The sequence below is a fragment of the Nycticebus coucang genome, chromosome 3 (assembly GCF_027406575.1).
Source record: "Nycticebus coucang isolate mNycCou1 chromosome 3, mNycCou1.pri, whole genome shotgun sequence".
NCBI classification, from domain to species: Eukaryota; Metazoa; Chordata; class Mammalia; order Primates; family Lorisidae; genus Nycticebus; species Nycticebus coucang.
The window spans coordinates 10,538,346-10,562,310 of NC_069782.1; the positions used below are offsets into that span (position 1 = coordinate 10,538,346).

Below are 23,965 nucleotides of genomic sequence, written 5' to 3' on the forward strand. Positions count from 1 at the left end.
AGCAACCTCAAACACTTGGGCTTAAGCAATTCTCTTGCCTCAGCCTTCCAAGTAGCTGTAACTGCAGGCGCTCACCACAATGCCCAGCTATGTTTTGGCTGTAGTTGTCATTATTGTTTGGCAGGCCCGGGCTGGGTTCAAACACACCAGTTCCAGTGTATGTGGCTGGCGCCCTAGCCGCTGAGCTACAGGTGCAGTCTAATCTTAAAACAAAACCAGCTCCATCCAAGTTGGTGAGAAAAAATTTACCGCTTTGCACCAGAACCACACATTGGCAGGTCACTGGAAAGATGAGAAATTTGGGTAAATCAGGGTGGAGCAATAATAACTTATTATAATAAAGAAAATAAAATGAAGTGAAGGAGTAGGGCAATGTGAACTAGCCGTCCCTCCAGGCCAGCAGTCTGGAGCCTGAGCACCTGTGGTCTTCTAATTCTAGAATTTGTTTTTCTAAGCCTTCTGACGGATTCTATGATTCTTAGGCTAGGCTTTTCTAAGTCCCATGGCTATATTCTGTGGGGCTGACAGCTCATTTTCCTTCCAGGCTGTGCCCCAGGAATCAGAGCCCTATCCAGGCCCTTGGCTCTGAGCGGCTCCCTGGGGGGCAGCCTGGCAGAGCTGTGGACAATAGAAGCATTGTGAGACCTCAGGAGCTGGGGCTGGGCATAGCAGAAGGCTTGTGGGAGGCACCAGTGGTGGCAGCAGCAGCTGCTTCACCACCTGCATCCCCGCTGGGTCAGAGGCATGCCCTGAGCATGCTAGGACAGCACCCTGGGCCCCAACCCCTGCCGGCCTGGGTGAGGCTTGGGTTTCCTGGAATCCCAGCTATGCCCGAGGATAGGCAGAAGCTATTCCAAATCTTCCTTCACAGACCATCCATCCTGCCCCCACATACACACATTCTGGAAAATGCTCCTGGGGCTGTGCAAGTGAGATTATCTCCTTACCCCCAAAACTGAATTGCCCTCTAAAATAGAGAGGACTGTGTTCTGCCTGTCACTGGAAGGGTGCTCTCTGAGCTGGGAAATACTCAAACTTGTCACGTAGGGATGTCCCAGGCACAGGAAGGTCGAAGAAGATAAATATCCGATCTGGCAAAACTCCCTCAGTGTACAGAGGAGAGGCCGGAGCTGGAGAGGGGACATGTCTGCTGAGGGTTGTAGGCACTTACAGAGGGAGCTGGGACCAAACCCCATCCACTTGTCTCACATGCCTGTGCTACTTTGGCTTGCTGAGGTCTCAGCCCACCAGACTGTCTCTCTACTTTTCATTGTCCCTCAAATGCGTACTGCTGCTGTGCCACATTGGACACTGGCTTTATGATCTGAGACAGATAGGCCCAGACAGAAGCCACAACTCCAGATCTTCTCACAGAATCCCACCCTCAGAATTGATGAGACCTAGAGGGGATACCTTACCAATGCGATGAGAGAGGAACTTCCATGTGCCTGTCCTGGAGGGACTGGGAGGCTAGTGTGGAAGACAGCTAAGTAAACAGTCACAGAAAAACCAGATAGGGGGTGATGGAGAGATGGGCAAAGTGCTACAGGGCTTCCAAAAGGAGGCTCTCACTTCCTGCCAGGGACTGAGGGACATCCCTGAAGGCTGCACAGTGGAGGTGGCATAGTTTTGCGCATGTGTCTCTCTCCCCACTGGACTGTGAGATCCTTAATCAGGTGCTTAAACTTTACTGAACACTAGCCATAGTCTAGACATTGCGTGTTGTTCTCCTGGTTAAGGCACATTACCTTATTGATTCTTCACACACGTCTATGAGCTGGGGACTCACACTGCCCCTGTTTATTGATGAGGACACGAAGCCACACAGTTGTTAAAAGGTGCGGTCGGGACACTGCCTAGCTCTGACTTCACAGAGAACTTTCTTCTGTTCTATAAAGACAGGCGTTGTGTCCACTGTCATTTGGAAGGTGCTCTCACTGTACATTCCTCTCCTTTCATCTTCCTGGGAGCTGGGTGAGCAAGACCCTTCCCAGGAGCCCCAGCTCCAAGCTCCTGGAAGCCCTGGCTGCACTGAGGCCCTGACCTTCACTGCCTAAGGCAAAGCCTGGGCAGAAAGGTCCCAGGGCCTCCAGCCTCGGCTCTCCTGGAACTTCCTGTCTCCCCTTCCACTGTAGTAAATATTATTGTACTGGATTTTTCCAGTGGGCCAGCAGGGGTAACGTCTGGGTGCTGGCCATTGACAGTTGGGCTCTTGTGGCTTTACAGGAGGAGCTCAGGGGCAGAAATGTGCCAGGAAGGGAGGGAGGGAGAGGACCTGACTTAGAATCGAGTCTGCGCAGCAAGCCCACTGTTCACTTCGGCTATAGGTTTAGAGGATCCCTGCGGGGCTCTCACAGCCCCTCAGTATCAACCTGGCCTACTCTGCAAGTCAAAGGCAGGCAGAGTAGGAAATGGTTTCTGAGCCTTCCTGACACAGGAAGGTCACTTCTCCTCTGAGGACTGAGTGACAACGGAGAGGCTGTCAGACACCGGAAAAGACTTATTTGTCTCCCAGCTACTTGACTCTACCTGGTGCTGTGAGCCAGGCAGGCAGCTCTTCCTCCAGAGCAGGAAAAGAGACTTTTCTGTTGAAGCTCTGGGAGTGAATTGCTTTTTCCTCTAAATAGAACAGGGATTAGATAAGGGCTATAATCCTCCCCAGGTGACAAGGTACAACACATTTGGGACAGATATGAGTAATACCAAACACTTAGTATCATTCTCCAGAGTTTTATATGTTGATATTTACAAGAGCCCGGGTGGGGGCAAACTGATGAGGGAGCAGTGGCTCAGAGAAGTTAAGCTGCATTTGTGAAATCTCCCAGTTTTCCTGCAGCATCAGGATGTGGAACTAGGCGCCCTTTTCCTTCCCAGTTATGACCAGAGTGGAGAAGCTCACCCTCCCAGAATCAGCTGGCCCCAGGGGAAAATGTCAGGGTGGGGGTAAAGGAAGGTACTTTGACATTTAACAAGTAGCTGGTTAGAGCCAGGTGGGGCCAGAGAGAAGGAAAATCCTGGTTTTCAGCTGTAGCTTGATAGGAATGTGGAGCCACAGGAACCAAGACAAGTTGCTGCTTCCCATGCCCCTATCCTTCTGGAAAACCTCAGAAAATTGCTGGCCAGGTCACACTGGCCTGTCCCCTGCCTCTACTTGATGCCCTTCCCCCACATTGGAGGCCACAGTACATGGCAGTCAGCCCATCTCCAGCCTGCAGGGCAGGCCAGATGTGCGGGTCAGAGGGTGCTGTTGGGAAGAGCAGTGGGGCTGCTGGCTCACAGTTGTGCTGGAGTTAAGTCCACCCATCAGTTCTTTTTTTTTTTTTTTTGTAGAGACAGAGTTTCACTTTATTGCCCTTGGTAGAGTGCCGCGGCGTCACACAGCTCACAGCAACCTGCAACTCCTGGGCTTAGGCGATTCTCCTCAGCCTCCCGAGTAGCTGGGACTACAGGCGCCCGCCACAGTGCCCGGCTATTTTTTTGTTGCAGTTTGGCCGGGGCTGGGTTTGAACCCGCCACCCTCGGTATATGGGGCCGGCGCCCTGCTCACTGAGCCATAGGCGCCGCCCCACCCATCAGTTCTTAATCAAGGCTGCCTCAGTCCAGGCAGAATTAAAGGGATACCTTGCCACGTGTTCATGGCGCTGGCACTGTTCATTCAATCCTCATTCACTTACTCTGTCCTGCACTCATGGCTCCTTCAACAAGTGTTGACCCTCTTTACTGCAAGGGTCATTGCTCTCAAGTGCTGCCTCTCTTTTTGCAAGGTGTTTAGGGGGCTTCTGGCCCATTTAGATCTAGGGTGCTATCCATAATTCTAGACCAGCAGCACTGAAGCCCTCAGATGACAGCTGGTTCCACTGCCTCATTTCGCTGCTGTGGAGGCAGGCAGGAGCCACACAGGGTCAAGGCCATCTGTCCTGGGAGGAAAAGGCCCATCTTGGGTTCACAGTCCAGTGTCTGAGGAGGATGGAGGCAGGGGTGTGTGTGCAAAGGAATCTGGGGGTCTAAAGATCCAGCCCCAGCTATTCACTACCTCTGCCCAAATTGTCATGCCTTTCCAAGTGGACGTCCCACAGGATCCTCCAACTCTTGTTGGAACCCAGTTCCCTACCAACCTGCACTTGCCTGCAGTTCCAAACCTGTTCCAGCTTCCACCCCCATCTCAGAGAGTGGCTCCACTATCACTGGGTTGCCAAAGCCACAGAACTGGGCATCTCCCTCCCCTACAGCCCCCACATCTGCTCAATTTCCAAGTTGTGTCCTCCGTAACCTCCCCAGTCTCTCTCAAATTCACTGCTTCCTCCCATACATGATGCTGCCACTGTGTGTGACATCCAGCACCTCCGTGGCTGGGCTGCTCTGGACAAGTGCCTCAGCCTGTGAATGGGCCTCCACACATCTCTACACAAGCCTTCCCTTTAGTTCACTGGGTGGAGTCTGGAGTTTGAGTCCCAGCTCTACTATGAGTACCCAGGCTGTTCCATACATGACCTTTCTACCTCTACACTGTATGGCTCTATTGCCAAGGTCATGGCCACCTATTAATACCAATGGCCCTTCATTTCCTAGTCACACACTGCAGCCAGGTGCTTTGATAAGAACTTTGCTTAACTTAAGCCATAGTGCAATCCTGAGGCAGGTGCTATCTTCATTTTATAGATGAAAAGAAACAAGAGGGTTAAGTACCTTGTCCCAGTCACAGTATGTGGCAGTCAGAACTCAAACCCACTGTGGAGGTCCAAGCTCACACACTAAGCTACCTTCCCTGGCTGATACAGAAACTTCTGACAAACCAGTACCACCCAGAGGTCCCCGTTCCCTGGTAACAAAACCCTTGGGAGTATCATGAACTTGCTTCCTCTGCTCTGGGAAAGATAGAATAAAAATCCTGCGAAAATAGCTACAGCTAGGCTAGGCACCTGTAGCTCAATGGTTAGAGTGCCAGGCCTGTGCACTAGCGCTGATGGTTCAAACCTGGCCCAGGCCTGCTAAACAAAACAAACAAAATGGCTGCACTACTGAACGCCCCACATTCCTTCAGTAGTGCTCGGTGGTGTCCAGCTATGCCTGTCCCCCACTTACAAGGCCTGTTGGGTGTCCAGCACTGAACCAAGGTGCTGGCACACAGCCCTGTGCCAGCCACTCACACACACATTGGATCTATGTGACTCAGGGCTAAGTGTGCCAAGAGGCCTTGTCAGACACATTTTGACCTGGCATAATTTTTTTCTTTTTGAGACAGTTTCATTTGTTGCCCTTGGTAGAGTGCCTTGGTGCCACAGTTCACAGCAACCTCAAACTCTTGGGCTTAAGCAATTCTCTTGTCTCAGCCTCCCAAGTAGCTGGGATTACGGGCACCCGCCACAATACCCGGCTATTTTTAGAGATGGGGTCTCAATCTTGCTCAGGCTGGTCTTGAACCTGTGAGCTCAGGCAATCCACTGGCATAATTTTTTCTTTTTTGAGACAGTGTCTCACTCTGTTGCCTGGGGTTGAGTGCCATCATAGCTCACAGCGACCCAAAACTGCTGGGTTCAAGCAATCCTCCAGCCTCAGCCTCCCAAGTAGCTGAGACTATAGACACTGCCACAATGCCCGGCTAGTTTTTACATTTTTAGTAGAGACGGTCTTGCTCTTGCTCAGGTTGGTCTCAAACTCCTGAGTTCAAGTGATCTGCCATCCTTGGCCTCCCAGAGAGCTAGGATTATAGGTGTGAGCCACTGTACCAGCCATGACCTAGCTGTTCAGGCAGTTCTGAATTCCTCTGAGCCACCACTGCCAATGTCAGAGCCAGTGAGTATAGCACAAGACATTTTTTTTTTTGAGTCTTTGTATGTCGCTCTCAGTAGAGTGCCGTATCATCATAGCTCCCAGCAACCTCAAACTCATGAGCTTAAGCGATTCTCTTGCCTCAGCCTCCAGAGTAACTGGGACTACAGGTGCCCACCACAATGCCCAGCTCAATTTTTGGTTGTTGTTGTCACTGTTGTCTAGCAGGCCCAGGTTGGGTTTGAAGCCACCAGTCCCTGTGTATGTGGCCAGCACCCTAACCACTGAGCTACAGGCGCTGAGCCCCCCTTTTTTTTCGAGACAGAGTCTCACTATGTCACCCTCAGTATAAGTACCATGGCATCACAGCTCATAGCAACCTCAAATTCTTGGGCTTAAGTGATTCTCTTGCCTCAGCCTCGTGAGTAGCTGGGACTACAAGTGCCTGTCACAACACCCAGCTATTTTTAGAGAGGAGATACCATTCTTGCTCAGGATGGTCTTGAACCTATGAGCTCAGGCTATCCACCCACCTTGGCCTCCCAGAGTGCTAGGATTATAGGTGTGAGCCACCACGCCAGGCCTCAAGACAGTCTTCTAGAGGAAATCAACGCACAGCACCCTCCCTACTGCCAGGGAACCAGGTGGTAGCCAGGCAGTCAAGGGGTGTGGGGTAGGAGTCCTGACTGGTATTGGTCAGACCATCAAAACACTTGACAGATCCCAATCAGGCTACTCATTAAGCTTCAAGATGTCAACAGATAAAGTGCTTGGAAAGCTACCTAGAGCTCTACTAATGTTTGAACTTTATGTAATAAGTTCAGAGAGGCTCCTTCTGCTTTTAATTCCTTTGGGAGGTAGGACTGAGTTATAGGACCGTACCCCAGGGACAGTACAAGCTTTAGCCCATTTCTGGATTGACATGGACTCAAATCCTGGTTCCATCCTTGAGGTCTGAGAACTTAAGTTTTGTAACCTCTATAGTAAAGAATGTTTTTCTACCTTATTCAAAAGTCACAGTCCTTACAGGCATCTGCAAGGCCCTATATGTGAACTGGAGCCTCCCTTCTCTTCCCTCCCCCAGCCCTGCTCCAAATGGCCTTCCTACTACATTCCCTCGGCACAACACATGCTCTGGCCTCAAGGCCTTTGCACTTGTAGTTACCTCTGCTTGGAAAGCTCTTAGCTATCTGTAACACCTGCCTTCTTGCCCTTCAGGTTATCTAATCAAATTACACCCACCAGTATGATATCTGACTATTCTATCAAAATAGTAACTGCTGCTCTTGATTTTTCTCAACATATTTCCACCCAACACACTAAATATGGTTTATCACCAGTCCCTATCCACTAGAATTTAAGACCTATAAGGACAGGGATTTGGTTTTTTCTGACTTTGATTTTCCCTTTGCCTGACAGTGCCTGGCTATTACTGGAGTGCAGTGGCATGATCACAGCTCCCTGCAACCTCCAATTCCCAGGTTCAAGTGATCCTCTGGCTCTGCCTCCTGAATGACCAGGACTTTAAGTATGCACCTTCACACCTGAGTAACTTTTTTATATACTATATCTCTCATAAGGACACTTGTCACTGGATTTAGAACCCACCTAACTAATCCAAGATGATCTCATCTTGAAATCTTTAACTGCCAGGCCTGGTGGCTCATGCCTGTAATCCCAGCATTTGGAAGGCCAAGGTGGTGGACTGCCTGAGCTCACAAGTTTCAAGACCAGCCCCAGCCAGAGTGAGACCTCATCTCTAAAAATAGCTGGGCATTGTGGTGGGCACCTGTAATCCCAGCTACTTGGGAGACTGAGGCAAGAGAATCGCTTGAGCCCAAGAATTTGAGGTTGCTGTAAGCTATAATGCCATGGCACTCTACAGAGGGTGACAAAGTAACACTCTCAAAAAAAAAAAAAAAGGGCAGCGCCTGTGGCTCAAAGGAGTAGGGCACTGGCCCCACATACCAGAGGTGGCAGGTTCAAACCTGATCCCGGCCAAAAAAAAAAAAAAAGAAATCTTTTAACTCACAACCCTGAAGACCTATTTTCAAATAAAGTCACACTGATAGCTCTCTTGGGAACCAACATTCAACCCACTATGTCATTCAATGGTAAAGTAATTATCAAGGCCAGAGGTGGTAGTTCATGCCTATAATACCAGTATTTTGAGGCAGATGTATTGCTTCAGGCAAGGAGATCAAGACCAGCCTGAGCAACAGAGCAACAACTTCTGGGCTCAATCAATTCTCCTGCCTCAGCTTCACAGGATGTTGAGACTTAAGTCTTGGCTTTTTTTATAGTTACATGACCTGAATCAAGTCATTTAATTACCCCAGAGTCCATTTCCTCATCACTGAAATAAGGAACTACTGGCTGGGTGCCCATAGCTCAGTAGTTAGGGTGCCAGCCACATGCACCGGGGCTGGTGGATTCAAACCTGGACCGAACCTGCTGAACAACAACAACAACAAAAAAAAAAAAAAAAGAAAGAAAGAAATGGGGAACTACTAAACTCCAGCTGTAAGGTTTAAGTAGTGTACATGGATATCTCCTCTTTGGACAGTTTCTGGCAATGAGAGGTGCTCAGTAGTTTCTTTCCAGGAAGCAGCACTGCGACTAACAAGTCATACAAATAATGGCAGGTCATTTAAAGATCACAGCTTTTTTTTTTGAGACAGAGTCTCACTTGGTCACCCTCAGTAGAGTTCCGTGGCATCACAGCTCACAGCAACCTCAAACACTTGTGTGTAAGTGATCCTCTTGCCTTAGCCTTCTGAGTAGCTGGAACTACAGGCTTCCGCAACAACACTTGGCTATTTTTAGAGACAAGATCTCGATCTTGCTCAGGCTGGTCTCAAACTTGTGCTTAAGCAATCCATCTAGCCCAGCCTCCCAGAGTGCTAGGATTATAGGTGTGAGCTACTGCGTCCAGTCAGCTCTCAGAATTTTTGTGAGGTGTAAATAAGATATAAAATATGAAAATGTCCTATGAACTCTATGGTGACTTCAGAACACAGGGTTTAAGGAATTCAAACACTGAAAACTGATATATCACGAAAACATGACCTGTGGGAAATGATGTATTTGCTGCCCCAAACCATCAGATTAACCCTTACAATTCTTTTTTTTTTGGTAGAGACAGAGTCTCACTTTACCGCCTTCAGTAGAGTGCCATGATGTCACAGGACTCAAAGCAATCTCTAGCTCTTGGGCTTCAGCGATTCTCCTGCTTCAGCCTCCCAAGCAGCTGGGACTACAGGCGCCCGCCACAACGCCCGGCTATTTTTTGGTTGCAGTTCAGCCAGGGCTGGGTTTGAACCCGCCACACTCGGTATATGGGGCTGGCGCCCTACTCACTGAGCCACAGGTGCCACCCTAACGCTTACAATTCTAAGATAATAAACATGGATCCAAAGATCCTTCACTGAGATGTACTTAAAATATCTTAGTCCTTTATTTGAATAGATTTCAACTCAGTTGACAGGCTGATGGCTGATCTAGGTAAAGATTTCATGGTGCAAAAACACTTCCAATCTATAATATTAGAACAGATTCCTGATAAACATGGGTGTGAATGTCCTCAGGGTCTTTGTCCCATCTTCTTTAGGGTTCGATTAAGCTGGAAGAGAAAGAAAAAATTGATGGGAGGGTTTCACCAATCCTTTTCTTACAGCGTGTGTGATCAGTAGGCCAGTCTTGCAGGTGCTCTTCTGAAGCCAGGATGGGAGTCCCCGACATGAGCTACCAAGAGTTCCACTGTGTGTAAAGCCCCAACTTTTATACAAACTCTACGGTTCATGCAGATTGTTATTCTGCCTGCCCTTCACACTCAACAAACCCATGCCCTACATTGCTCTACCCATTTTATAGATAGGAAAGGGGTGCAGAGAAGCTAGACCTGCCAAAGTAACTTAGTCCAGTTAAGAATCGGGAAATTTGGTTTTCTCCTTTCACAAGGAACAGGATCCTTGTGAGATGACAGCCCCTGCCCACCACCATGACAGATGTGACCTGGACGTAGCTAGAAAGTAAAAACACTAGGGCTGCACTGTGATCCTGCAAGAGGAGTCTGACCTCAGCTGGAGGATCCAAAGCACCAGGACACAGTGGCTCTGTTGACAGCAACAAAAAGGGAGACTCATACCCTTGCAGTGTTTGGCCTGACCCATAAGGTTTCTCTGAAGGAAAGATGAGGGATGTACCAAGTTTGTCAGAACAGAGCTGCCTGTCCTCCAGCCCGCTAGAACTGGTCAAACCTGTCTAAGTTGGAGACCAGTGCCAAACAGGAAGGGAAGGTAAGAGCAGGCAGTGAATCCACCCATATTAGGAAATACCAGGGAGAGGGAGAGGAGGGCTGGCCACCCGCAGGCAGAGATCTTGGAAAGAGAAGGCTGACACAGCGATTTCCACAGGCCCAACCCCACCTCCCAAACCCTAAGCAGCCAGCCAGTTTAGTTTTAAGTCTAAAACTTAAAGGGTCACTTTCGAAGATTTCTTATTTTTTTTCCAAGGGTTTCTTAAAAATAGAAATGAGGAATAAAAATTTAAAAAACTCCCAGTTCTCACCTCCTCAAATTTGTGGATTTGGCGGATAAAGAAATCCCCATAGCGTCTGGCAACTTTGGTGTCTGCAATGTGGATCATGTCCTGTGGGGAAAAGCACAGTCAGAGAAGAGTGTGGAAGAGAAGGGCCATCTAATCCACAGCCACTCACAGACCTGAAAATAATATGTTCAGGGTGAGATAATCCCCTACACTCCTTTTCAAAGCAAAGGAGGGCAAAAGGCCCATTGTTAGAGTATTATCAGTTAACGGTAGCTTGCTCTTTCTAAGTGGCTGTTTTCATTTTCTCATTAATTCGTTTATTTGTATTTTCTTATCTTTTTAAATGAACGAGAATCTTTTTGGTAATAAAAAGGTTTTTCATTCTCAGCACTGTTCTAAGATTGGCACATCATTTCACTTATAAAATTTCTACATAATTTAGCTTAAGATCCAAGAACTGTCTCAGCATGGCGGCTCACACCTGTGATCTGAGCACTCTGGGAGGCCAAGGTGGTAGACTGCTTGAGCTCAGGAGTTGGGAGACCAGCCTGAACAAGAGCAAGACCCTGTCTCTACTAAAAATAGAAAAACTAGCCAGGTATTGTGGCAGGCACCAGTAGTCCCAGCTATTTGGGAAGCTGAAGCAATAAGACCGCTTAAATCCAAAAGTCTGAGGTTGCTGTGAGTTATGACACCACAGCATTCTACCCAGAGCAAAGAGTGAGATTCTATCTCAAAACAAAACCCAATCCAAGAACTTTCTTTTTTTTTTTTTTGTAGAGACAGAGTCTCACTTTATGGCCCTCGGTAGAGTGCCGTGGCCTCACACAGCTCACAGCAACCTCCAACTCCTGGGCTCAAGCGATTCTCTTGCCTCAGCCTCCCGAGTAGCTGGGACTACAGGCGCCCGCCACAACGCCCGGCTATTTTTTAGTTGCAGTTTGGCCGGGGCTGGGTTTGAACCCGCCACCCTCGGCATATGGGGCCGGCGCCCTACTGACTGAGCCACAGGCGCCGCCCTCCAAGAACTTTCTTTTCTTTTTTTTTGGAGATAGGGTCTTGCTCTGTCACCTGAGCTAGAATACAGTGGTGCCATCAGAGCACCCTGCAACCTCAAACTCCTAGGGTATAGACGTGCACCATCACACCTGCCTAATTTTTCTGGGTTTTTTTTGTAGTAGAGACAAGGTCTTGCTCTTGCTCAAGCTGGTCTCCAACTCCTGGCTTCTAGGAATACTCCTGCCTCAGACTCCCCAAATGCTAGGATTACTCATTGCACCCAACCCCAAGAACTTCTTAAATCTCTTTGGTACAATTTTTTCAAATTAAGGATGAAGTAAGAAAGAAAAAACAAAGAGAACAACCCCCCTGCCCCCCGAAGCACGCTGCCAAAGACAAACCTGAACCAATAATACAACAGAGACCAATAATAGGACTATACAATTAAAATATTTTGATACAGGGACTCAGCACCTCTGACTCAAGCAGCTAAGGTGCCAGCCACATACACCTGAGCTGGCAGGTTTGAATCCAGCCTGGGCCCGCCAAGCAACAATGACGGCTGCAACCAAAAAATAGTCGGGCATTGTGGCAAGTGCCTATAGTCCCAACTACTTGGGAGGCGGAGGCAAGAGAATAGCTTGAGCCCAGGAGGAGGTTGCTGTGAGCTGTGATGCCACAGCATTCTACCTAGAGTGACAGCTTGAGGCTCTGTCTCAAAAAAAATTTTTTTTGATATAGGGACTTTAAACAAAAAAATGCATTATTAACTTAACCTTAATATAAATCTTATAGCAAAATTTTACTTGTAATCAAATCGCCAATTCTTGGGAGAAATGTTTTGTAAAATCAGACAGTTGAATTAGTTAGGCTAGGTAACTAAGAGACAACACAGGGAAGCAGCAGGTCACTGATACAGCCAAAGACCACGTACACATCAGGCACAGGAATAAACTCCAAAGGACTGGAGGGAGTTGACACGAACCTGCAGGAGAGGGATAGTTTCGTTTGATTTTTTAATAGCATGATTTAAAACAGTACTGAAAAACTTCTACTACTCATGTACTTTTACTTTTGGCAAGTCTGTTCATGTCAGTGATAACTAAGTTCTGCTAAACACCAAGTCTTTCAAAAGCCATAAATTCTACGTTTTTTTTTTTTTTTTTTTTGCAGTTTTTGGCCAGGGCCGGGTTTGCACCCACCACCTCTGGTATATGGGGCCAGCACCATACTCCTTGAGCCACAGGCACCACCCCTCAAAAGCCATAAATTCTAATGAGAATATTTAAAGCAATAAGAGCTTTCAAAGGGCAGCACCTGTGGCTCAGCGAGTAGGGCGTTGGTCCCATTTAGCAAGGGTGGCGGGTTCAAATCCAGCCTCAGCCAAACTGCAACAAAAAAATAGCTGGGCGTTGTGGTGGGCGCCTGTGGTCCCAGCTACTCGGGAGGCTGAGGCAAGAGAATCGCCTAAGCCCAAGAGCTGGAGGTTGCTGTGAGCTGTGATGCCACAGCACTTCACCAAGGGCAACAAAGTGAGACTCTGTCTCTTGAAAGAAAGAAGAGCTTTCAAAAACTGCCTTGGCAATTCCACAAACTAGATATACATCTAAGAATTAAAACATATATTAATGTAAAAATTCATATATGAATAGTTGCTGTGAATATGCGTATAACAGTCAAAAAGTCATAAAAACCCTCAAATGGGGGTGGCGCCTGTGGCTCAAAGGAGTAGGGCACCGGCCCCATATGCCGGAGGTGGTGGGTTCAAACCCAGCCCCGGCCAAAACTAAAAACAAACAAAAACCCTCAAATGACCAACAAATAATGAATAAACAAATGTGTTATATGCATACAATGGAATATTATTCAGCCATAAAAGGAATTAAGTGCTGATATGTGCTACCATGTAGATGAAACTTGAAAACATACTCAGTGAAAAGAAGCCTAACGCAAAAGGCCACGTACTGTATGACACTATTTACATGAAATGTCAAATGCGTAGAGACAGAAAGTGGTTTGCCAGGAAATAAGTGAATGGGGGAACTGAAAGTGACTGCTAATGGATAGGGTGTTTCTTTTTGGGAGGATGGAAATGTTCTAGGTGATGGTTGAAGAACATTTTGAACATACTAATATTCACTGAACAGTACACTTTAAAATGGTTAAGTTTATGTCATGCAAATTATATATTAAAATTGTATTTTATTTATTTTGAGAAAGAATCTCATTCTGCTATCCAGGCTGGAGTGCTGTGGCCTCAGCCTAGCTTATAGCAACCTCAAATTCCTGGCTCAACCAATCATTCTGCCTCAGCCTCCAGAGAAGCTGGGACTATAGGCGCCTACCAGTAATTTTTCTATTTTTGGTAGAGATAGGGTCTTGCTTTGCTCAGGCTGGTCTTGAATTGCTGCGCTCAAGGGATCCTTCTGCCTTGGTCCCCCAGAGTGGTAAGATTATAGGTGTGAACCACTGTGCCTACCCCAATTTCCCTTTTTGTAGAGATGAGGTCTTGCTATGTTGCTCAAGTTGGTCTTGAACTCCTGGCCTCAAGTGATCCTCCCACCTTGGCCTCCCAAAGCACTAGGATTATAAGTGAGATTGACCACATCCAAAATCACTGATTTTTTTTTTTTTAAACAAAACCATTGCACCACAAAGGAAGGAATATTTGTGGATTTTGTTCACTCGTGTATCCTAAGTGTACAGTGACCAGAAGATAATTAATATTGCCAAGTGGAAGAATAGAGTGTGCCCCACAGATCCTAACTCAGAGGAAAGCTATACCTTATCAATGTAGAAGTCAACTTCGGAGGCCGACTGAAACTCGCCATCCAGGGCAGAGATACCGCTGGTCCACACCAAGTTCTTCATCTTGTGTTTGAAGACAAGAAGCTGGATCCGGAACTCCTGCTCTGTGAGGTCTAGGAAGCCAGCTAGCTTGGCCACCGGCATGGTGGTGTAGAGCTTGAGGAAGCTGCGGATGGTTGAGAGCTGGGCCTGCTGCTGCACTTCATCAGCAAACACCTTCAGCTGCTGCAGGAAGGGCTCTTTGTGGTAGTTCGGATGCACGTTGTCATAGTTGGGCACTACAGGTGACAGGAACTTGGGGCAGGAGTAGCTGAAAAGTTCTTCATAAACCTGTGGGTCACCTTTCTGCATGCGTAGCATCTTGTCCCCATACTTCTCCCGCAGCTGGAGGTGAATGCTCTCATCAATCCGCATGGGGTACATAGTGAGGGCGATGGCCAGCAGTGCGTGCATCTGCTCATTCTGCTTATTAATCTAGGGATGGGGTAGAGAGAGGTGTGGGTCAAATGAGATGGACTTCCTAAGGTCCCCACTACCAGTGTGGCCCCACCGCCCTCCCAGGTGCACTCTGCACAGATCTTCAATGTTATCCCATTGTCTCACAATAGTCACTGAATTTTCTGAACTTCTCTTCCCATCCTTCCTCCAGCTCTACTGAATGGTCACAGCTCCAGGTCCTCCCTAGTCATCTCCTGGATTCTGTAGTGGCACCTGTTAGTCGTTGCAGCCCACTGCACACATACCACACCAGGTCAATCCTTTTATATCAGCTAGGCTCAAGTTACCCAAAACCTTTTGATGGCACCTTGATGCCTACAGAATAAAGACTAAATACAGTCACACATCACACAGTAATGTTCATGTCAAAGACAGGCTGCATAATCCAATGGTGGTCCCATAAGATTATAATACCATATTTTTACTGTACCTCTTCTAGGTTTATATATGCAAGTGCCATTGTGTTCTAAATGTTCATGGTATTCAGTACAGTAACATCCTATACAGGTTTGTAGTTTAGGACCAAAGTTTACACCATACAGCCTGATCTGATGTTGACAGTAATAACATCTAGGTTTATGTTGACATACTCCATGATGTCCCCATGACAACATTATCTAATGGTGGATTTCTTAGACTACATCACTTTTATTTTTTTTGCGGTTTTTGACAGGGGCTAGGTTTGAACTCACCACCTCTAGCATATGGGGCCGACATCCTACTCCTTTGAGCCACAAGCGCTGCCCTAGACTAGATCACTTTATTAAGCAACATGTGAATACATTTTCCCTGGGCTATGAAGATTATTCCAGAATATATATACTCTACTTCCTTCTACTCTCTTGCCCCCTAGTCAAATGCTTCATTGTGCTGCTGTGTCCTTCCAAGTATTACTCCTTTGCTCATACTATTCTCCATTCCTAGAAAGCTCCTCCCAATTCTATGCATGTCTTGAACTCATCCTAACCCAGGTCAAACTGCTTGAGGGCAGTATCCACATCTAATTTTAAAAGACCTACTGCCCAGCAAACACTCAGTAAATCCTTGAGGGAAATAAAACAAAGTATTGCCATTATCACCAAGATGTTAATGATCTAAGGTAACAGCCATGATAGAAACTCTTAGAGCAGGCTAGCCACTGAAAAATTATGTTGGGCTCGGCGCTCGTAGCACAGTGGTTATAGTACCAGCCACATGCACTGAGGGTGGCAGGTTCAAAACCCTGCCCAGGGTCATCTAAACAATGACAGCTGCAGCAAAAAATAGGTGTTGTGTTGGGTGCCTGTAGTCCCGGCTACTAGGGAGGCTGAGGCAAGAGAACTACATGAACCTAGGAGTTTGAGGTTGATGTGAGCTGTGATGCCACAGCACTCTACTGAGGGTGACATAGTGAGACTCTGACTCAAAAAAGAAAAAAAGAAATGTTGGAAAAAAAGAACAAAACAGCAACAATTTTCTTCTTCTTTTTTTTTTGTAGACAGAGTCTTGCTTTGTCACCCTCAGTACACTGCCGTGGTGTCGTAGCTCACAGCACCCTCAAACTCTTGGGCTCAAGTGATTCTCTTGCCTCAGCCTCCCCAGTAGCTGGGACTACAGGCACATAACACAACGCCTGACTATTTTTAGAGACAGGGTCTTACTCTTGCTCAGCTAGTCTCAAACCCAATTGCTCAGGCAATCCACCAACCTCAGCCTCCCAGAGTGCTACGATTTCAGGAGTGAGCCACCTTGTCCGGACTTATTATTTATTTATTTTTTTTGCAGTTTTGACCAGGGCTGGGTTTGAACCCACCACGTCTGGTATATGGGGCAGTGCCCTACTCCCTGAGCCACAGGCGCCGCCCTGACCTTTTTTTAAAGAGATGGGATCTCATGCTGTCACTCAGGCTGGAGTACAATGGCTATTTGCAGGCATGATCTTGTGCATTATAGCGTTGAACCACTGGCCTGAGGCGATCCTCCTGCCTCAGCCTCCCAAGTAGCTGGACTATAGTTTTGCAACCTTGCACAGCTTAAAACAGCAAAACTATAGATGGGGTTTAGTGAAAACTGCTGGCATAGGAACCAAGGAATTAGGGAGTAAGAAGGCCACTGGATGCAGAGAGAGACCCACTTACCATCTCATACTTATATGTGGTCCTCTGGAACATACTCTTGGTCCTTTGGATGTAGAGGAGGATGTTGGCAAAGACCCGGATGGCATCCTGGTAGCGACGCATCATCAAATACGCAAAACCAACATAATAGTATGTGGTAACTTGGCACTCTGGTACACGGGAATACATGCTCTGAGGAAAGAGGTGAAATAAACATTCGTGAGTTCCAATTCATCCCAGATCAAACCTGAAAGGCAGTGGGGTGTAATGTCAGCTGAGATGGAAACATGGAGAGCTTCTGCCATAGAGACTGTGAACCACCCAGAGGAAGCTCTGGCTTTGGAGTTCTAGGGTCTAAGAGTAGATCACACTGTTCAATAATTAAGATGCAATATTTTGAGGCTCCATTTTCTTAGCTGTTAACAGGAAGGGCCTGGACCAGGTGAACTCTAAAATGTTTCTCAGCACTAAAGCTCTGTACTCCTTAGTTTTATTTTCCCTTACTTTTTGCAAGTAAGCCCTATAAAGGGAAGGACAGTTAAGACAAACTCTCAATTTTGAACTGGTCTGGGGAAGAGTCCTCTTATCTCTCCTGGACATTTGTCCCGGAGAGATAAGAGAGTTTATCTAGAAGCAGATATTCTGGCTCTGGGAAGATGGGCCAGAGGTAACAGGTAATTTACCTTCTTGTTCAGTTCAATATTCTCCAACACTTTGATGGCTTGGTAGTAATCCCCCAACAAGGAGTGCAGGCGCAGAAGCCCCACCAGGCTGAAGTAACCAAGCATCTTGTAGAGGGAGTGCCGTCCATACTCCCCAGCCACACTCTCAGGGTCACCTGAGTGAGACAAGACACTGTGAATCCTTCAGCAAGGGCAGGTAAAAGAAAGGAAGCCTGACTTCTGAATGTTACTCAATGAACTTCTCACCCACTGCCAGTCTTTAAAGGTTCCTTCAGAGAAAACAATTCTGGCTTCAAAGGAATACCGAGAAACACCACCACTAACTTTAGTTTAATCCTAAATTTAGCAATAGTTGCTACAGGATGACAGTTCCTTTTCGAATTCTTTTTGGCCATGCCACACCTAAGAACATGAGAGGGCCCCGCTCATCAGTAACAGTTAACTTATCAAGGCTCCCTCCCTTTCAGGAAGTCCAGGAGATGAAAGGCATTTTCTGACACTAAGATGCGGTTTGTCTTTCTCACGGAGTTGACAGCTGCACTGATGGTCCAAAAACAATGCTGAGTAAAACTACTGTCAACTTAGCATAAATGAGGCGGCAACGCCAGCAGTACCAGTAGTCATTGTTCTGTTCTTTGCCATGCACTTCCACTAAAAGAACCAGACCCTTTTCCTTCATGGAACACATTTTTACTCAAAAGAACTGATACAGACTGTTTATTCAGCAGATATTTTCCTCAAAAATGAAGTAAACCTGCCATACTTCAATGAAAACAACTGACAGTCCTGCTAAAAAACATTTGCGCTTTTTTTTTTTTTGGTTTTTTTTTTTGGCCGGAGCTAGGTTTGAACCTGCCACCTCCGGCATATGGGACCGGCGCCCTACTCCTTGAGCCACAGGTGCTGCCCTGCGCTTTTTTTTTTTTTTGTAGAGACAGAGTCTCACTTTATGGCCCTCTGTAGAGTGCCGTGGCCTCACACAGCTCACAGCAACCTCCAACTCCTGGGCTTAAGCGATTCTCTTGCCTTAGCCTCCCGAGTAGCTGGGACTACAGGCACCCGCCACAACGCCCGGCTACTTTTTTTGGTTGCAGTTTGGCCGGGGCCGGGTTTGAACCCACCACTCTCGGTATATGGGGCCGACACATTACTGACTGAGCCACAGGTGCCGCCCAACATTTGCGCTTTTAAGCAAAAATGAAAAACTTTATAAAAACTTGTATGTGCCTCTACGAGCTCTATAGCTTCCAAATAAAGATTTACTTGATGAAGCCAGTCAGTGGCAAATGTAATAAACATACATTTTTATTTTCTTTTTTGAGACAGTCTCACTTTGTTAATATTTGGCAGACGGCATAACTCAAGAGCAATCTCAAAGTCTTGCCTCGGCTTCTGAGTAACTAGCTAAGACTACAAGGACCCCCCCACAACACCCAGCTATTTTTAGAGATGAGGGTCTCATTCTAGCTCAGGCTGGTCTTGAACTCCTGAGCTCAAGCAATCCACCTGCCTTGCCTCAGCATCCCACAGTGCTAAGATTACAGGCGTGAGCCAACGCACCCCAGCCCAAACGTAATTTTTTTTTTTTTTAAGACAGAGTCTCACTATGTCACCCTCAGTAGAGTGCCGTAGTGTCACAGCTCACAGCAACCTCAAATTCTTGGGTTTAAGCAATACTCTTGCCTCAGCCTCCCAAGTAGCTGGGACTATAGGCACCCACTACAAAGTCTGGCTTTTTTGTTGTAGTTGTCATTGTTTAGTAGGCCCAGGCCGGGTTCAAACCTGGCAGCGCCAGTATATGTGGCCAGCACTCTAACCACTGAGCCACAGGCACTGAGCCCAAACATGATTTTTTAAAAAACTGTGTTCACTGGACACAGTCAGTGGCTCATGGCTATAACCCTAGCATTTTGGGAGGCCAAGGGGAGGACCACTTGAGCTCAGGACTTAACTATAACAACATCACTGCAGCCTACCTAGGCAACAGAGTAGGACCCAATCTCAAAAACAAAACCAACACAAAAACCTATGTAATAAAATGTGTCAACAGCCGGGTGCATGGGTGGCGCCTGTGGCTCAAAGGGGTAGGGCGCTGGTCCCATATGCCGGAAGTGGTGGGCTCAAACCCAACCCGGCCAAAAACTGCAAAACAAACAAACAAACAAAAAAAAAAAAACAGCCAGGTGCGATGGCTCATGCCTGCAATCCTAGCACTCCAGGGGGGCCTGAGGAGGGTGCACTGACTGATCTGACAGGTTCTAGACCAGCCTGGGCAACAGTGAGACCTGTCTCAAAAAATAGCCGGGCATTGTGGTGGGCACCAATAGTCCCAGCTACTTGGGAGGCTGAGGCAAGAGAACTGCTTGAGCCCAAGAGTCTGAAGTTGCTGTGAGCTATGATGTCATCGCACTCTACATGGGTGGCTCCTGTGGCTCAGTGAGGAGGGCGCCAGCCCCATATACCGAGGGTGGTGGGTTCAAACCTGGCCCCAGCCAAATTGCAAAAAAAAAAATATAGCCAGATATTGTTGTGAGCACTTGTAGTCCCAGCTACTCGGGAGGCTGAGGCAAGAGAATCACCTAAGCCCAAGAGCTGGAGGTTGCTATGAGCTGTGATGCCACAGCACTCTACCCAGGGCGACAACATGAGACTGTCTCCAAAAAAAAAAAAAAACTTCATGGCACTCTACGGAGGGCAACAACAAATGAGACTCTGTCTCCAAAAAAAAAAAAAAAGGTGCCAACATTTCTAACATCCTAATTCAGGGAACTAATAATTATGTCAAATCACATACGGTCGTAAAAGACCCATTCAAACTCCAGGATCAATCAGTAACTTCAATATAACAAGGTTCCCAATACAATTTCAGATTCCTCACTGCACCTAACCTGTATGAAACAACCGCTTGTTTCAAAGAAGCACAGGATGCCTGCCAATTGTAAAAATGCCTGTGATCAGAAATGCTTCAGGTTTTAGATGTTTTTTGATTTTGTAAAATGTGCATGTATTATTATGACATATCTTGGGGATAGAAACAAAATATAAACATAAAATACATTGTTTCATATACAACTTAAACACATAGCCTGAAGGTAATTTCACTGTAGTGCTTAGAATAACTTTGGGCAGGAAACAAAGTTCTAACTGCAACCTGTCCATGAGATCACTAAAATCTTCCACTAGTAGAATCATGTATACTCTTAAAAAGTTTGGGATTTTGGATGACCTCAGATTTTTGGATTAGAGATGTTCAACCTGTACAAAAGTATCAAAGGACATCTGTGGTGCCGGATAAGGCTACTGAAATCCTTTTCCCTAGCTCAACTAGGTATCTGTGTGAGGCCAGACTTTTCCTCATACCTATACACTTCAACCTAAACAATACATTGTAAAAGACTGAATGTAGAAGCAGAGGACCCAGCTGTTTCATATAAAGACTGACAATAAAGAAATTTGCATGGGCGGCGCCTATGGCTCAAGGAGTAGGGCGCTGGTCCCATATGCCGGAGGTGGTGGGTTCAAACCCAGCCCCGGCCAAAAAAAAAGAAATTTGCAAAAATGCCACTCTTAGTTGGGTGTGGTGGCTCATGCCTGTAATCCCAGTACTCTGGGAGGCTGAGGCAGGTGGATTTTGAGATCAACCTGAGCAAGAGCAAGACTCGATCTCGAAACAAATAGCCAGGCATTGTTGCAGGCGCCTGTAGGCCCAGCTACTTGGGAGGCTGACCCAAGAGTTTGAGGTCTCTGTGAGCTAGGATGCCATGGCACTCTACCAAGGGTGGCAAAGTGAGAATGTCTCAAAATAAATAAATAAAATAAATAAAGTTTTTTTTTTTTTTTTAGAGACAGAGTCTCACTTTGTAGCCCTCAGTAGAGTGCCATGGCATCACAGCTCACAGCAACTTCCAACTCCTGGGCTTAGGCGATTCTCTTGCCTCAGCCTCCTGAGTGCCTCCTGAACACAGGCGCCCACAACACCTGGCTATAAAAAATGGTTTTGACACCAAAAAACTTGAAAAGTGATTAATAACAAAGGCCTTGGAGACACAGAAGTGTTTACAAATGTAAATCTCAATACGCTTTGATTTAGTCTGCCCCTCAACAGAGACTGTCAAGCTCCCCAACATCAGCACTCACCTACTGTTCATGTTCAAGCACCAAAGAAAAGCCAACAGCTCGGGGCGGCGCCTGTGGCTCAGTCGGTAAGGCGCCGGCACCATATACCGAGGGTGGTGGGTTCAAACCTGGCCCCGGCTAAACTGCAACCAAAAAATAGCCGGGTGTTGTGGCGGGCGCCTGTAGTCCCAGCTACTCTGGAGGCTGAGGCAAGAGAATCACTTAAGCCCAGGAGCTGGAGGTTGCTGTGAGATGTCTGATGCCACAGCACTCTACCGAGGGCAATAAAGTGAGACTCTGTCTCTACAAAAAAAAAAAAGAAAATTGGCTACAGGGCGGCACCTGTGGCTCAGTCGGTAAGGCGCCGGCCCCATATACCGAGGGTGACGGGTTCAAACCCGGCCCCGTCCAAACTGCAACCAAAAAATAGCTGGGCATTGTGGCGGGCGTCTGTAGTCCCAGCTACTCGGGAGGCTGAGGCAAGAGAATCGCTTAAGCCCAGGAGTTGGAGGTTGCTGTGAGCTGTGTGAGGCCACGGCACTCTACTGAGGGCCATAAAGTGAGACTCCGTCTCTACAAAAAAAAAAAAGAAAAGCCAACAGCTCAATGCCTATGAGACAGTGACTCATCTGCCCTACTGGCAGTATGTACTCATCTGGAACAGATAAATTCACAGTCATGAGGGTGGTGCCTATAGCTCAAAGGGGTAAGGCACCGGCCCCATATGCTGGAGGTGATGGGTTCAAACCCAGCCCTGGCCAAAAACTGCAAAAAATAAATAAATAAAAAAATTCAGTCATGAACAAAATGTACTCACCTCCACTTGTGTATACCTCCAACTGGCGGTTGATGTTGGATTTGTCTACTAAGGAATGGAGGACATTGAGGACACTGTGAACATTCCAGATTTTGGGATTGGAACGAAGGAAGTCAATCTCCTCCTCTGACTTCTTGGCAGTTTTACAGCGGTACTGACTAAAGGACTGAAACTGTTGAGGAAGAAGGGAAAGTCATGATATAAACCCAGAGCACCAGCCCACATGCAGAATGCTGCAAATGAGGCACCACCAGGGCTCTGGGTAAGCAGAAGATAAAGGTGAGACTACCACTTTCCATTCTAAATCATGCTGTGCACTGTTTCTTCAAAGCCATCTTTGGCTAAGCTGTAAATTTTACTCTTCACTGATTGTTACTTACTCCACAGTTATGTAAAAATTTGTAGGCTTGGGCGGCACCTGTGCCTCAAGGAGTAGGGTGCCGGTCCCATATGCCAGAGGTGGAGGGTTCAAACCCAGCCCCGGCCAAAAACCACAAAAAAAAAAAAAAAAAATTTGTAGGATTAAAAGAGTAGTTCATGGTCAGGAAGCTGAGGCAAGAGAATCACCTAAGCCCACGAGCTGGAGGTTGCTGTGAGCTGTGACACCACTGCATTGTACCGAGGGCGACAGGGTAAGACCCTGTCTCAAAAAAAAGTAGTTCATGGAAAAACCATTCAATTTGGGGTCAAACACAATCTGAAGTCACTCACAACGCAGGTTACCTGGCTACCAAAACACCACAGGAGTTCTTTCTTCCTTCTTCTTTTTTTTTTTTGTAGAGACAGAGTCTCACTTTATCATCCACGGTAGAGTGCCGTTGCATCACAGCTTGCAGCAACCCCCAACTCCTGGGCTTAGGCAATTCCCTTGCCTTAGCCTCCCGAGTAGCTGGGACTATAGGCGCCCGCCACAACGCCCGGCTAGTTTTTTGTTGCAGTTTGGCCGGGGCCAGGTTTAAACCCGCCACCCTCAGTATATGGGGCCAGCACCCTGTCCACTGAGCCACAGGTGCCACCCACCACAGGAGTTCTTATAACAGATCTATTCAGATAGTGCCTGACCATGCCAGGTGGGTGTTGTGAGTGATAAAGAGCTATCTACATGTGTCCCTTCCCTACTAGAGCTGACCACCAGACTGTGTCACCTCTCTACCTCTTTCTCAACCATAAGTCTAGTCACATGTAAGGCACATATAAAGTACAGGCCACAGAAATTTGTTAAGGACAGTAGTTATACTTGGAACCAGTGACTGGCGACTCCATCAGTCATGCAACTACGGGAACAACAAACCTACCCACTCAATCAAGACTTTTTTTCATGAGACAGGGTTTTGCTTTGTTGCCCAAGCTAGAGTGCAATGGTACCATCATAGCTCACTGCAATCTCAAACTCCTGAACTTCAAGTAATCCTCCTGCCTCAGGCTCCTGAGTTACTAGAACTACAGGTGCACAACCACAATACCCAGATAATTTTTCTTTTTTTTTGTAGAGATGAGGTCTTAACTCTGTTGACCAGGCTAATCTCAAATTCATGGCCTCCCAAGATGCTAAAATTATAGGTACTACCCACCGCATCTGGCCTCAATGACAATTTTTAAAGCTCCCGGGTTGATTCTGGTGTGCACCAGCC

The 23,965-nt window shown here is 47.0% G+C and overlaps 1 protein-coding gene across 3 annotated transcripts in view; it reads right to left on the minus strand.

Annotated features, from left to right (window-relative positions):
* Window positions 1-9,177: 9,177 nt before the first annotated feature.
* The window catches only part of EIF3L (eukaryotic translation initiation factor 3 subunit L), a 38,431-nt gene continuing 23,643 nt past the window's right edge, over window positions 9,178-23,965 (minus strand). For all 3 annotated transcript variants that reach the window (XM_053584015.1, XM_053584014.1, XM_053584016.1), the window contains 6 exons: window positions 22,335-22,506; window positions 17,402-17,556; window positions 16,740-16,910; window positions 14,101-14,598; window positions 10,339-10,419; window positions 9,178-9,391 (listed from right to left, as the gene is read on the minus strand). In XM_053584015.1, the coding sequence (XP_053439990.1) occupies window positions 9,353-9,391; window positions 10,339-10,419; window positions 14,101-14,598; window positions 16,740-16,910; window positions 17,402-17,556; window positions 22,335-22,506 (1,116 nt within the window). In that variant the 3' untranslated portion in view covers window positions 9,178-9,352. The remainder of the gene's footprint in view (window positions 9,392-10,338; window positions 10,420-14,100; window positions 14,599-16,739; window positions 16,911-17,401; window positions 17,557-22,334; window positions 22,507-23,965) is intronic.